The 16,211-nt window shown below is 42.6% G+C and overlaps 1 protein-coding gene across 4 annotated transcripts in view; it reads right to left on the reverse strand.

The window, feature by feature from the left end:
* Positions 1–947: 947 nt before the first annotated feature.
* LOC142838283 (TRPM8 channel-associated factor 1) overlaps positions 948–16,211 on the reverse strand; it is a 46,113-nt gene continuing 30,849 nt past the window's right edge. For 2 of the 4 annotated variants that reach the window (XM_075953633.1, XM_075953634.1), the window contains exons 3-9: positions 10,601–11,595; positions 10,241–10,338; positions 9,488–9,701; positions 8,966–9,205; positions 7,819–8,156; positions 6,169–6,419; positions 948–3,312 (exon numbers count right to left, since the gene is read on the reverse strand). In XM_075953633.1, the coding sequence (XP_075809748.1) occupies positions 3,303–3,312; positions 6,169–6,419; positions 7,819–8,156; positions 8,966–9,205; positions 9,488–9,701; positions 10,241–10,338; positions 10,601–11,595 (2,146 nt within the window). In that variant the 3' untranslated portion in view covers positions 948–3,302. Of the gene's footprint in view, positions 3,313–6,142; positions 6,420–7,818; positions 8,157–8,965; positions 9,206–9,487; positions 9,702–10,240; positions 10,339–10,600; positions 11,596–16,211 lie in introns of all 4 variants that reach the window. The other 2 variants (XM_075953635.1, XM_075953636.1) reach the window with 1 other exon arrangement.

Genomic DNA, 16,211 nt, shown 5'->3' on the forward strand with positions numbered 1-16,211 from the left:
CTTGGTTTTTAGATATTAAGACTGCCCATAGAGGTGAATCTGCTCCATCTTGATCAAACGTCAGAGAATTCAAGTTCATTCCTGCTCTTTCAGGGAAATGACAGGAGGTTTAACCCAGGGAGTGGCTGCCTACAGAATACTTGGTCTCAGGTGTAGTTGCTGCATATCCTGCCCAAAACAACAGAATGAGTAATTTTTCATTTGTATTTTAATAAATAAATTTGCCTGAAATCCGAGAGTAATACAGCCCCACGGTCAGCGTTATAGACACTCCTTCATTCTAAAGTACTGCAAGCCTGTTAGGCAGGAAGCTTAATCACAAGGCCTGTGAGAACCGCAGGAGGCTTTGTGTTCTGTTGAATATCCACAGAAATAAGAGGAGGTGAAATGTGCTTGAATCTTGCCGACAGAGTAGCTAGAATTACAGGGTCATGGGGTGTTGTGGGGAGCTGCGGGTTGCATTCCGCCACCCAACTCCTGCCACCGGCTAGCTTTACCCGAAATAACAACACACAAACTGTATTCTTTTAAACACTGCCTGGCCCATTAGTTTCAGCCTCTTAACCCATTTCTAATAATCTATGTAGCACCACGAGGTGTGCTTACCAGGAAAGATTCAGCATGTCTGACCTGGTGGCTGGCTGCAGCACCGTCTGCCTCAGAGAGCAGAGCTATCGCGTCTGCCCACGAGAGGGGAGCATGGCGTCTCTGCTCCAGAGAGCAGAGCTGTTGAGTCTGAGCTCACTTCCTCTTCCTCCCAGCATTCTGTTCTGTTTACTCCTCCCACCTATGTTTTAACCTATGAGGGCCAGCCAAGCAGTTTCTTTATTTTTTAACCAATGACCTTCCTCCATCAGTGGAGGACTTGTGACCACTTAGACTGGCACATCAGATGAATCCCTATGTTTGCTGCCCTTGCCAGCTAGTCAACCATATCTTGGTCAATATGAAGTCTCTGAAGGATGTTTTATTTTGGTTTATTACAAACTTTTCCAAGTAATACATGCACAAGGTAAAAAATTAAATAATACAGAGGACCTTGAAATGAAAACACAGTTCCCACCCCACCCCCCTTCTCTAATCCCATTTCCCAGATGCTTTTTAACAATATCTATTTTTTGGATCTTCTTGGTGGCTAGCTTCCTACCTTTAAATAACATGTTTGAACAATAATCTCTTGACTTATTAACTTTAGACAATCTTTAATAATTCACCATTACAAAAGATAAGGATTTAACGTACATCTTCTCCACCTTTCCCTTACCTGGCTTCCTCCAAATGTTTAATAGATATGTCATTTTTCATTCTTTTGAGGGTCTAATGTTTAGCACTGACCATATAGCTGTGTTCCATTAATTGAACAGTTTGTGTTCAACCCCACTTTGAATATTCAAGTAGCTCCACTCTTCCCTCTACTCCTCCTCTCCCAATGAATCCAGCCTCTACTCTGCTGTCCCTCAGCAGGATAATGTCACCTCCCACTTCTGTCCTTTCAGGCTTTGTTCCTAGGCGATCAGAACACTGAAGACCTATAAGTGGCATCTACATTATTTTGGCTAGAAAATACTTTTTACCGAGATAGGTGGACAGATATACATATTTCTACACTCCCAATGTCATATGCCTGTTTCACTGGAAACAAAACTTATCTATCTGCTGCCAATGGCCAATCAAGTCCCTTCTCATAGCCCATTCAGAATCCTATCCCATTCTATCTCCCTGCACAGTTGAGCCTAAATTTCTTGATGTATTCTTTATTTTTTCTTTCTTCTTTTTTTTTTGTGATAGAAGACTGTATGTCTTCCACATCTCCAGATGCCTCATTTACTCAGAACTACTCCGGCACATTCTTCTCAGAGCCCAATGGTTGTGTTTTTTTTCTAAAATGGGTGTATTAGATAACTCCCACTCCAGACTAAGACATCCTGGGTGAGGTCCACCGGTGTCCAGGACCATTTTCCTTCTTTTTTGGGACTTTAATCCTCTTTTTTTTTTAACATGGAAAAATTTCCATAATAAGAGCAGAGGAGGGAAAGAGGGTTTCTAAAGACTCACCTGCCAAAAGCAATCTTTAATTCTACATTACTCTCGACAATCTGACCCATATGGAGTTTCAGAAACAAGCATTTTCAAAAGTAAAGTAAATCCACTGCTCCCTTGACTTCTAGCCTTCAGCACCACAGCAGAAGTTGCCAGACACTTCTCATCCAGGTTTGGCTCAACTGTTTTCCTTTCTCTGGGCACTTCGAATATGTTCTAGCCCTACTGTTTCATTTTTTCTTAGCACTGTACTTAGATGTAGTTGGCATTGGGTCCCCCCATTCTAGTGTTCCTCAAGTCTTTCTTCTCTGTTTATCTATGCTATCTATGTCCTGTCTTCTGGGAACTCACAGTGGTTAAACAGTGATTGTCTATTTCTTTCTTTTTCCCTTCCTATTACTTCATCTTGTTGTGTATGTGGGGAGATTCATTCTATTTCACTTTCCAGCCTATCTACTGAACATTTTTGGCAGTCTTATTTTCTTTAAAAACGTTCAAAATTTTCCCTTTGTATATTATCTTACAAATGCCCTTCAGATCTCCCTGGAGAGATGGCCAAATTTTTAAGGAATTTTTTTCTTTGTGAATTTTGTTTCCTTAAGTTTATAATATTTTTTTAAAAATATTTTTACATCTAAGTTGTTATTTTTGGTAGGAGTCTCCCTTGGTTCCTTCCATGCATGGAATTCCTGTCAGAAAGTCCACATTAAGAACCTGTGCTAACTATTGTCTTTTAAAGAACTCCTGTTTCTCCAGCAAATCTCTCCTATGACTAGAAGCCCTGGGTATGTGAACAGGAGTCCCACATCTCAGAAGAAAATTAACAAAAAGGCTAGGGGGCCACTTATTTCCATGAAAAGAGTATTCTTTGGAACACTAATTCTTCCCTCTCCTCAGGTGGTTTATTTGATTCCTTTATTCAAACAACAATAACAATAACAGCTTCACTAGAACCAATGGTAGATTTTCTGTGTTCTATGTACAAGGGTTGGGGTAGGGTAGAACGGGGGGATCAATTTACAACTGGTACAATTATTTAGTAGCTCGACTTTTCTAGTGTTCAAGTTTCTTTGGGGTTACGATGGTCAGATCAGTGTATTCTGTCTGAAACGTGCCTTCATATTTCCCATTCATTAGCAAGCTTCATTTACTTTATCTCTTCCAGAAATTTGTTGCGATCTTCTTCAACCAAACGCTTTTTTAGTTTTCTTTGCTGAGTGTCTCAATGTCTCAATTCTCTTTTGTATTCCTTGTCTTCGGTTTCAGTGGGGCCTGGGAAAGGAGGGAAGGCAAATGCACAGGTTTAGTCCATCATCTTAAATGGGCAGCACCACTGGAAGCTTTCGACAGGGAAAAAGCATAGATAACTTTACTGAAAAGACCCAGGCTTTTCAACTGAAAGCAGATTAAAGGGGTAGGGTGAGAATGGAAACAGATTAAGCCGGAGGGATGAGAATGGAAAAAGCTTATCCTAAAAGACTGAAGATCCAATTTTCTCTCTGCAAACACGAAGCATTTGGGACTTCCAGAAATCAGGTACTTCACTAAAATAGATCATGATTCAAAATCCAATAAACCCCAAAATGCTCTCACGTACTCAGGGGAGAGTGACAAACAGTCTGAATAACCAGAACCTTAGGAGTTGCCTGATGCAAATGGCTCACCACTTTTCTACAGGGAAGCACTTTAGGAGTCTGACTTAAATTCTCCCTCTCTAGAGATGTTCCGGACAATCAGAGACTTTTTGTCCTGCTAAGGTTAGATAAGGGCTAAGCCTAAAGAACCCATGCTCTGGCAAGCAGGAGGATAAATGTTCTGTGTTACTGATTTGTTTCTTTATTTGGCAATTCAAAGAACCACGATTATGAATACCCAATCTGCAATCAGAATGCTTGGTTTCAAACTCATAGACCTATGAGTTATTAGCAGTGGAGTCCCACATAATTGACTTAATCTCCATAAAATAGAGTTCTCTTATTCATAAAATAAAAGTGATAAAAATTTCTACTTCAAGATTATTGGGAAGAATAAGTGATAAACCTATATATGGGAACCAGTACAATGCCTGGCACATACTTAATAGCACATAATTAAAAATAATTATTTTACAAATATTGAATGTTTGTGTTCAAAATGCCTCAGTGATAAATATCCATGAAATAAATCTAAAATTGAGAAGTTGCATGATAAAAAACACATACATAAACTTTATAGTCTGTGCATTTACCCACTTACAAGTTATATAAATAAAATAGATTAGACTAAAACAAATTGAAAATAAGAGGGAACATGGATTATGCACAACATCAATCCTAGAGGCAAGCACTCATTAAAACTATGAAAGAAACTTTAAAAGAAAATGGGGGAAAACCAAGAGATCTTTGAATGTGTAGTAACTAATGAAATTTGGGTTAGCTCTGTGGAATTATCTTGCTCCAAAGTGAAGTTTTCTGTAGATGTGTAATCAGTAACTCTTGACAGCAATTGTGTCTTGAACCTCTCTGTGGAAACACATCAAAAGCTGGGGATCTATTGTTTGCTAACGCTAAACACTATCTTACGATTGTTCTGGTTTTTGTTAAGATCTCCACTCTGGATTTTACCAAAGAAGGAATTTGAACGGAAAGAACTGGGTAAAGAGGTCAAATATAAGTAGCTGTGAACGACAAAAGAAAAAGGACTGCATTGTGAAACTGGGTGTGGCTGTGCACACCTGTAACACCAACCCTTGGAGGCTGAGGATGAAAGATCACTGAGTTTGAAGTCAGCCAGCTCTATCTAGATAGAGAGGCCTGGTCTCAAACAACCATCGAAAAACTCCATTGTGAGTGTCAAATCCTTTCTTTATATTCATAAAGCAAAGTACCAAAATCATCTTAGGGGTTGGTATGTGTAGTGTAAGATAGGGTAGGGCAGATAAATCATTTCTTTTAAATTTATTTAGTGTGTTTTAATCATTTCTTTTAAATTTATTTAGTGTGTTTGTGTGTGTATCACAGAACACATGTGGCGGTCAGAGGACAACCTGCAAGAGTTGGGTCTTTCCTTCTACTAAATGAGTTCTGAGAATTGAACTCAGGTCTTGAGTCTCGGCAGCAGGTGTCTTTACCCACTGGCCCTCAGTAACAATTATGCACTGTATATTAAAAAAAACCAAACAAACTATAAATAATTTTGAAGGCATTTTGTCTGAAAAAGTGATAGATGCTGGAGTAGACAGATGCATTTTATCCAATTCAGATATAAAAAAACTGTATTCATACATTAGACATTACATGGCATCTTGTTAATATATGCCGGTTTTATATTTTCATATATCAGCTTAAAAACCTTAAAGGGCTATGACCACATCTGTTAATACCACCTAAAAGTGAAGTCTAGCTCTCTAATAATTTTGGGTTAATTATATATGACATTTTCTCACACCCTTTAACTGCTATAATCACTTTTAGAGACATTGCAAAGTTCGGTTCTTCCAGTAATCATATGAAATAGATCCCAATTTATAGGATGAGATCATAGAGCCAACGACAAGTCAAGGATCTTGCTGCCAGTAACATACAAATGGTCAATAAAAGACCTAGCGTTTGGGCACCAGGAGTCTGCTAAGAAAAAGGCTGCTGTTAACTTCTGAGCTGTGGAAGAGAATGACGGGTCAGCAGGAAATGAAGCAACCCTTAGTCGGCATGCACCATATAGTTCACAAGTTTCTTCAAAACCATCAGTCAGACACTCCATGACCACCCCAAGAGGCAGAGACTTCTATACCTATCCCGAAGACAACGGAAAGGCTACCCTCTATGGCCCGTCATGATAGACCAGTGGTCAGCACAGACACAAATGCCCAAGCTCCCAGCACTGGGCCAGTACAGGGTCAGGAGGGTACCTGGGGTAGGGCAAAGGGGTAGGGCTCCTAAACACAGGCCTCATTCCTAAGAAAGTCTGGCTTCACTTTTGTGCCGTGTTCTTAACCCGCTTCATAGAGACAGAAGTCAGGAGTAAGACACAGGAGCAATGAATTAAGAGGACAAAGCCAGAACTTTAGAAGACAGAGGTAGAGGAGTAAACCCCCGCCTCTGCCTACCTCCCCAAACCTCTCTACCTGCCACCTCGACGGGCACTCCTTACATCTGTGTGAGGAGGTACAATTTCATTATATTTTCCTTCCATTCAGGCAGATAGGCTAGGCTGGTAGCCAATTCCTTCTGGATGGGCCAGGCCCAGGCCTCAAAGAATGGAGCCAGGTTCTTCTGCACTTGCTGGGAGAACAACTTCACCCACAAATTCATTTTGTCGACATTGTCTGTCGGCAAGTTGGTCTGGTTTCTGTACTCTGTGAAGAGACGAATAAACGGCTCCCAACCAAAGGCCTCTTGGAGCTAGAAGGGAAAGTTGAGAAAGCAGGTGAGACGCCCAATCTACCAAAATAAGGCACAACACACACACACAAGTGAAGTTAGTCAGATCAGCTTGCTAAATTTAGCTTTTCATCCACCACGGATCATTCTGTGTGTGGGCCTCGGGCCCTCCTCTCTCATTTACTAATCTTAAGAAAAGTGTCGATGCCAGGACAGTGCTTGGGCAGACCCTCAGTGAGTGACAGTCACAGAAGCAGCTCCAGCCATCAGTGTTTCTCACACTGTCTCTGTTCATCTACTCGCGAGATGATGAAGAGAACAACGTGATAAGAAGACAGGGATTTAAAACCGGCTGGGGTGGAGCAATCTCTCAGCCTTCACAGTTGCCAGGTTAAATTCCCATAGCTTGGAACTCCCCCAAACCCTCATCCTAATACTAATTCACAAGGCCACTAAAAATGGTCTTTGGGGGAGTAAGTGAATCAGGTAGAAGTCTATAGATAATTATAACAAAGAACGAGAATTTTAGAAGTTGTCATCTTTAGGAGCCACTGGAAAAAGCTCATACTTGACAAGAGCCACAGGGCCTGTTTAAAAGTAACTTTCATGTGGCTACTGGAATGAGCCTACTCTAGCCAGGGTCACAAGGTTTTGGGGTTCAGGGGCCTCTTGGCAGTTATTAGAACAAACATGTCTTCGCTTCATGGATGAGCACATAAGGAGAAAGTAACACTGAGCATGGACAGTGAAGGGTTGGAACAGGTGGGGGAACCAGAATAAATCATGCCGGGCTTAAATCCAAGATGACGTCACTCCCCAGAGTGATCTAGGGACTGATCCAGACACTGGGGCTGAAAAATTGGGGTATAAAAAGTCAGTTCAAAGGCAGGGTGAACCTCCAGATCCAAGGCAGAGAGGAGTCCTGGACTGTCTATATACAGTGGAATCTCTAGCAAAGCTTTAGCATAGCAAAGCTTTCTAATAGCAAGGAAAAAAAAAATGGGTCACAACCTATCATAGAATGAGTGGGGAGGGCGGCCTGAGAGCTATGAAGTAGGAGAGGTTGGTTTCAATCACTGGTATATTTATTTGGCTTGAAAGTCACGGAGAATAGAGTGTGTTACCATGTAACTCAACCAGATTTAAGATTTCTCAGTACTATGCACTCTTTACCACACTATGGGAGTATAGTTGACGTTATTAACCCAGTGCAGGGCCGTACACTTGGTAGGGTCACACAAAGTACTGCACAGAGAGCCATCATCACGTGCTGCTAGCCTTAGACTCTCTCAGGGACTCCTGTGGCTGAATGTGGGAAGCTGATAAAGTAGGTGGTCCCCAGGGTCACTATCTTATCATTTAACCATGTGATTTTGGTCCCCCCCCCCTTGCCTTACCACCCTGCAGTCTTTCCCAGTACCTGTAAGTATGTTTCCAATGCAGTCCAGGCACTCCAGTTCTTTACATTGGGCCCCTTGCTTAGGTAGATTCGGACTCTCTTTTCCCGAACAGGGGGCCACAGGGCAATATTGGCACGGCTTCGAGGTATTCCCAGGACCGTTTCATGCACATAAACACACCACAGGTTGCAGGTGGCTTCAGTAGTGTGTGGTGGGAACTCCCACTCCTGCCTCTGCTGGTTGCGGCCCAGCTCATGCACAGGGCCCCACAGCCCCTTGGTCCTGATGAGCTTCTCACTGATGAGCTCCTGCACTGATTCTAGATGGCACATGATGGGGTACCCGGCATGCATCCAGCCTAGGGAATACAGAAGAAGAAGGGAGGTCAGCATCCTCTCTTCTCGTCATTAAGTCTGTCTGTGAACTGTTTCTTTTCCAAAGCACACAGTAGCCCCTGGCTCCTTCTAACATCCCTATTGCTCCAAGAGCTCATCTAAGCCCAGACAACTTCCAGGTTTTCTTTGTGCTTGTTCTACAGTGACATTTTCATCTTTCTTCTGATTTGAGCCCTGGTGGAGTACAGGTTGCTGAAGGCCATTCATGCTGCTATTTGAGTGTCCAGCTTTTATGGGGTGGGGTGGTGGTAGTAACCATGTGAGACTAATTTATAACCCTTTCTCAAACTCTCTGAAGATGCCTCTGCCCCATCCTTCCATGTGGGATTACCTACATTGACAGCACACTGCAAGAGATAGTCATGCAGTGTAAAAATGAGGATCTAGAAAAATTTCCATGGTGCTTCCATGCTTGTAGCCACCCCCTTTGGTTAGGCTTCTGGACTCATTTTCAAATAGCTCTTTGTTCTGAGTTTTCCAGTTACCTCAACAACGTTAAGGCCCTCTGCTGTATTTTCAAACTTCTTAAGATACCCAGGTGAAACCTAACAAAGATCAAGTGGCATCTTTTGATTTCTTTGATTACATTTCTTCACATGCTAACTGAAGCTAGTATTTATTTTGATGTAATTTCTCCTATTTCCATTTAAACCACAAGGAATATAACTACATGTCTTGCTAGCAAAAAACCATTTTTACTCTCATTGCTTTAATGGCTGTGGAAAGAAGGAAGAAAATACTTGGGGAAGCAAGTGTCGCTCAGAATACCCACCGACTGAGATCTGTACGTCAGCCACAATCCTCTGAGGCAGACGCAAAGGGAAGGGCTCACCACCCAGCCTCGCCACAGCCTGCATCACTTCATCCCAGAGGCGGAGCAGTGGCTCAGGATTCTCCAGAGCTCGAAGATTTGCAGTTGGCACAGTCAGGATGATGTTGTCGGTGGCTAGCTCTCCCCATGGACCAGGATGTTCCTGGAGACGCCTCTTCCATTCTTCCTGGGATGTCTCCCCTTTCAAGAGAGGCAATAGATTTTGAACCGTCCTTAAGTCCCTTAATTTAAAACATGCTTACAACTTGAACCCCAGATGAGAACCCCAAGATGAAAGCCATCCCTTTTCTCCATCCTTCTTGGATGCCCCTATGGGTATGATTTAATTTACCAAAGCAGAACTTAAAGAAACCAACCACCTCCCTCCACTGGTCTACCCCTGTCTCCTGTACTAAATAGCCCTAGAAACTTCTTCATTCTCAGCTTCCCACTTTTCAGTGTGCCCTTATAATGTCAACTCACCTAACTTGTAGTATGGAGCACGGACAGCGCCCTTCACGGTGATGGGCACAGAGCCCAATTTGCTATTCTGAGGCACGATGATATAAAGGAGACCACCCCAGAGGCAGGTGATGGATTTCATGGGCTTGTCCAAACAACACCGGTTAATCACAAGGGGGCCTCGGAAAAGCTTGCTGGCCCTGGTCAGGTCATCAGTATGACAGCCAATTTGTATCTGAAGCAGAGAAATCACCCTCACAGTCACATGGAGTATGTGTGGGTGGTAGAAGAAAGAACAGGAGATGGACTCAGGAAGGGGATTAGGCTATGACCCCATGTACCATTCATGATGTCATGTATGGTAGTCATAAAATAGCATTTCTTGAGTTCATATGTCCTAAGTTATGAGACGTAAAGTAAGGTAATACTCACTGACTGAATGCTCATAGAATGTCAGGGAACCTTCTATCGAGGTCTCTTAGTCCTAATTCTATTATGTAAGTCAAAAGAACAAATTTTAAGAGCAGAGATGGCTATTCTGAGGCAAGATGATTTACAGAGACCTGGGCTCCAAAATGTATTATTTGATATATTTCGTTATATATCAAAACAAAGTTTCCTCACCATTAAGAAGGGAAAAGGTGTTTAAAAACTGTATTGTCAGTAGTGTGTTATGCAGACCCTATCCAATGCCACCTAGGCTAGCCAGAGCATCGGGGTTTTGCAAGAGCATCGGGGTTCTGCATCACATGGTGAGATGGGGAGTGGCCCTACCTTTAGATCAGCAGCGGCAGCATCTTCAGGCAAGGAGACCTCTATGATTTGCCTTCCGGGTATGTAGAGTCCGGTGCTCATCCAGCAGTATCGCGTGCCTACCAAAGCACAGGAAGGGCAGACTGCTCCATACAGTGCTGCACAGACCCCTCATGACGTCAGCCACTCCTTCCCCCGCAATACTGCTCTGATTCTGCCAAACACTGCCTAATACCCAGCCCTTATCTTCTTGAAGAGGAAGATAGTGAAGGATAGTGATGACCCTCTTCAGGTGACCAAACTTCCCAACACTGCAGCAATCTCATGTCCCTATTTTGCTGATGCCCATAAAACTAAGCTTCCATCCTCCTGCCGGCGTACCTGGATTGGTGCAGTTGACATCCACGGTGATGGGAGACTCTGAGGGGCGCAGATAGAGGCTGCTGTACATGTCTTCAATTTCTGGGACTAGTAGTGAGAGATCACTTCCAGAGTGGGCCAGACCTGTGGCCAGGGAAAGCATGGCCCCCCTACAACAGTCATTGATTACAGGGTTCTCTCGGGTTGCCACTGGGAGCCTATAGCGGCTCAGCAGCTTCCGCAGGAGTCGGTGCACGGACATGTAAGCAGGGACCTCCTCTGCAGGAATCTGAAGGAAAGCTGCCCCATCTGGTCCCAGCTTGGCTAGCCAGCCCTTCTCCACATTCCCTCTCTTCCTGCCCATTATCACTTCGAACTCTGCCAGGGTGGAACGGAAGTGATAGGTCCTTATTCCTGCTTTAGGGGTGCGGAAGGGGCCTGGGTTGAGGCTTTGGCTTGTGATGCTGATGCCAAAAGGGTTGAGGAGCAGGTTTCCTGGGAAGCGAGCCAGAGGGGACACTCCTGGGTTCTTAAAGGCCCACCACCAGGCTTGGGCTCCAACAAACAGCCCGCCACCCTCTGCTACAAACTCTTGCAGCTCCTTAACATCTACATCACTCGTGGGTTCAAAGCAATAGACACTTGCATCACTGGTCAGTTGGGGCTCAATGCTGGTGTCTATACCCCCTACTGCGAGTAGACCACTTAGTGTTCTCAGCTCTGTCTGTACCACAATCTTGCCTCTGCGGCCCCCATCCAGCCAGCGGACAGCATTGAGCAGAAATGGGCCAAGTTTACCCACTGTGAATAACACCTTATGACCAGTTACAACCACTCGTCCCCGGCCATAGCGGGCAGCGGCTATCACACAGCCATGGTAGGTATCTAGCCCTAAGGGAAAAGCCAAAGACCCATGCACTAGAAGCTGGGATGGGAAACAGTCCGAGTTGGTGATGTCCAGCTCTGAGATGCCATGCAGAAGTTCATCTCTGTCTTCTGAGAGGTCATCATCACAACTGTGAAAGAAATACACACTCCTGATTAGAGGGACCACTCTGCATGTAGTTCCTTGAACGCTATGACACAAGGGTCCCAACACTTTCACTAATATTGTTATTTTATTTTATTTTTTAAGATGTTGTGGAAGATTTTGGAGAACATAGAAGATGAATTTTTTTTTTTTTTGGAAAGAGGGCACAACTCTGACCATTCTGTTATGCTCATTTTCAAATCACCAATTCTTCAAAGGAAATTGCACGGAAAATCTTGCTGTGTTTATCAGATACTATATTTAAGGCAGAACAGTACAGACTTAAGTTCACACTTATTCCACCCATGTATGTATTCCAATTGTGAAGAATTAGGTGAGGAATCATGTTTTTATTCTATAATGAGTTTCATGTATATATTCATAACACTAATTTGATAGAAAAAATGGCTGGGATAAAAGCAGAGTTAGTGGTGCCAGTGAACAGTCAGGACCTCAGAAGATGGAGTAGGAGGCGGTCATAAGTCTCAACTCTTATGAGACCTGCGGTCCCCTAGTGGGAGGGAGTACCATGTCTGAACACCGCCTGTCTGCAGCTTGCCCACGAGGAGAGCAGTGCTACATGCTGTGCCATTTTGCTCAGCACCAGTGTTTTTCCTATGCATAAGCCACCCCTCCCACCATGAGGACCTCATTTATGTAGGACACAGCATAGATGGAATCAGCTGAATCAGAAACCTTTGCTAACGGAAGAATCTGGAACGCATACAAGGAAGAGAAGATGGAGAAACAGAAGTGCCAGGATTCTCATTTGTTTGGGAAAATACCTCCCAGGAGCCAGTAGTGATGAGCCAAGAACTTCAGTGCACTTGACAATGGACAAGATCACCTCACCTCACGACCATACATACATATGGTCAACAGGTCTATGAGAAAGTTGCCACCATTACTCACCAAGAAAGTGGAAATCAAATCCAGAGAAAGGAACCTCTCCCCATCTATTAGAATGAGTACTCTCAAACTGCCAAAAGATAGCAAGTCTGACCAAGATGTGAAGAAAGGGGAGTTCTTGCACACTGCTGGGAGGAATGTAAACTGGTAGAGCCATTATAGAAAATGGTTTGCAGAGACCTTGGAAACCTAAAAGGGAGCTGCCGCATGACCTAGCCAACCCTCCATTGGGTATGTACCCACAGCAAGAAGACCGGTGCCTTCCAGAGACTCCATGTTCCTTGTAGCATTTTCACAATAGCCAAGAAAAAGAAGAAAATCTCAGGGTACCCAGTGATAATAAGGGAACATGTTACGTGATATTTTGAGGAAGACATGACTTCATGTCTCTCAGGTAACACTTAGGAATGAGGTGGCTGAGATGCTACCTCTCATTCCATGTTATAGTCTTGTACATTGTCTTCCATAGGCCATCCCTGCCTAATGCAAGGTTGCAAGAGTTTTTGTTGTGGTTGTTTTTGGTTTGGTTCTCTTGCTTTTGTTTGTTTGCTTGCTTTCTGGGCTATCATTTAAAAGTTTTTCAGTTTTTCTTTTGTACTTGAGTCCAGACCTATGTTTGAGTATTGTATGAAATACAATAAGGGTCAAAGTTCACCTTTCCCATTATGGTATCTGGTTGTTCCTGAACTTTATGTTGAGAACACGGCTTTTTCCTCATTGAGCAAGTCTCTCTGAACTACATAATTTGTTTCAGTGGCCGATTTGTCTACCCTTATGCAAGAAGCACAGTATTTCAGTCACTTCACTCACTTCACCTCACTTTGCCACACAGGCATTGTATCATTGCCTGAAGATCAGAGTGCAAAGATAGCCACACAGGCCAGGCAGTAGTGGCACACACCTTTAATCCCAGCAGCCACACTAGTTATCCATAGAGGTTGGGCGGTAGTGATGCAAGCCTTTAATCCTAGCACTAGAGAGGAACATAAAGAGGGATGAGACAGGTACTCGCTCTCTTTTCAGTCTGAAAATTTCGTAGAGCTCTCTAGTGGTTGGCTGATTTGCTTCTCAGATCTTCAGCTTGAACCCCAATATCTGTCTCTGGATTTTTATTATTTATGCTATACATACACCCTCCAAAAGGGTGACCATAGTGCAGTGAGATAGTCTGTGAGAGGAAGGTGAGATGGCTCAATGAATAAAGGCCTTGCTGGCACAAGGGTAGGGACCCGAGTTCAACCCCTGACATTCATGTAAAGGGCAAAGGACAGAACAGACTCTGTTGTCCTCTGATTCCACAAGTGTGCTGTGCTCATGACACTTTATTTTCCATGTCTCTCTCTCTTTCACACACACAAAGAAAAATAATAAATTGTTAAAAGACAGATTGAAAGACCACATTCATAATCCTTTTATTAGAATATATTGTACAATTATTAGATTTTTATTAATAGCTATTGTTATACTCACAATGTACTTCATTTATAAATTAAACTTTAGTTTAGGACTGGAGAGATGGCTCAGAGGTTAAGAGCATTGCCTGCTCTTCCAAAGGTTCTGAGTTCAATTCCCAGCAACCACATGGTGGCTCATAACCATCTGTAGTGAGGTCTGGTGCCCTCTTCTGGCCTTCAGGCATACACACAGACAGAATATTATATACATAATAAATAAATATTTAAATTTTTTAGTATATTTAGGTATGTAAAGAAAAAATCTGCCTCCTGATTTTTAATCTCTTTTTCTTGCCCCACAGTGCTCATAAATGCTTTCTATACAATGATGAATAGAAAGACAGCACCCGTATTAGTCTTGCCTTGTTTTCATTTCTAAGGTAAAAACACGGCTGCATCTTTAAGAATGTTTTTATAGCTGGATACAAAGGCATGCACCTGTAACCCCAGCACTTTGGAAGTGCAGGCAGTAGGATTTATTAAAGTTCCAGGACAGATTTGGCTGCACAGTAAGCTAAGACCAGCCTATGCTATGAGACCCTTTTTCAAAAATCCCAACAAAACAAGGTAAACTAACAGAACAAAGTGAATGCCTCTTTTCAGACTGAAGAAATTATTTTTTATACTGAGTTTTTCAGTGTTTTAGCATGATCAAGTATTAAATCATCTCAAATGCTTTGTGTATATCTATTGAATTGTATAATCTCATTTTCTCCAGTTATCATGCTAAATTAATTTGGGTTCTGATTAACAAACCAGCCATTTATAAGTAGGATAGTTGAGTTTTGTTTTATTCTTTTGTATATTAAACTATTTCAGTTGTTAATATTTAATCCAGAACTTTGTTCCAGGCTATTGTGGTACACATCTTTAATCCCAGCACTTCGGAGACAGAAGCAGGTGGATCTCTATGAGTTTGAGGCCAGGCCAGCCTGGTCTCCAGAGCAAGTAACAGGACAGCCAGAACTATAGAGAACTCTGTCTTGAAAAAACAAACAAAAAGAAGGCCAGCTGGACTGGGTCTGAAAAAGCATGGGATAAAACTGGACTCGCTGACAATGAGGACTGCTGAGAAGTCAAGAACAATGGCACTGGGTTTTGATCCTATTGCATGTACTGGCTTTGTGGGAGCCTAGGCTGTTTGGATGTTCACCTTACTAGACATGGAAGGAAGTGGGAGGTCCTTGGACTCCCCACAGGGCAGGGAACCCTGACTGCTCTTCAGGCTGATGAGAGAGGGGGAGTTGATTGGGTGAGGGGAAGGGAAATGGGAGGTGGTGGTGGGGAGGAGACAGAAATATTTAATAAATTAACAAATAATAATAAAAAACACAAAAAAATAAAAAAAGAACTTTGCGTTTATGGGATATTGCTCTGTGGATTTCCTCTCCCTTTAAAAGTGTCTTTCACTTATTATTTAATTTTGGTGTGTGTGTGTGTTTGATGTGGCCATTCCTCTATCAACCACTTTCTGCCTTATTTTATACGGTAGGGTCTCTTGGTGAACTTGAGCTCACCAACTGAGCTGGATTGCCTGTCAGCAAGCCCCAGACATCCTTCTGCTCTCCTTACTCAATGCTGAGATTACAATTAGACTACCCTGACTAGCTGTCTTCTTTCTTCTTCTCCCTCTCCCTCTCCCCCTCTCCCTCCCCCTCCTCTCCCTCCTCCTCCTTCTTCTTTGGGGAGACTCCTGGGAATCCAGCTCAAGTTCTCATGCTAACACAGAAAGCTGTTTATCTACACAACTATCTTTAGCTAACAGGTGGTGAACACAGGACCATCCAGCATATAGGATGATGAGGTCGAAGTGATGATGATTAGTCTAAGGATGGTATGTATTTCACATTGAGCTTTGCCAATGAACAAACATCTCTAGCTTTTTGATTATTGTTATCATTATCATTATAGTTTTGTTATTATTATAATAGCTATGATATTAAAATATATAATTATATATACTGTATTTTTACATAAACATATAGTAATTATATAATATAATAATAATTATTATTACTATTTACAACGTTTCACTATGTAGTTTTGGTTGGCCTATAACTCACCATGTAGCCTGGAACTTACAGTGCAGAGATGTAGCAATATCTGCCTCCTGAGTGATGGGATTAAAAGCACGTACCACCATACCTTGAAAACTGTATAGTTTTTACTTGCTTTACTGTTAATGTCTTCTAGAATTCAATCCAGAAAACCAACTTCCACACAGAACTGGGGTGCTTTA

This window comes from Microtus pennsylvanicus, chromosome 19 (assembly GCF_037038515.1).
Source record: "Microtus pennsylvanicus isolate mMicPen1 chromosome 19, mMicPen1.hap1, whole genome shotgun sequence".
Classification (NCBI taxonomy): Eukaryota; Metazoa; Chordata; class Mammalia; order Rodentia; family Cricetidae; genus Microtus; species Microtus pennsylvanicus.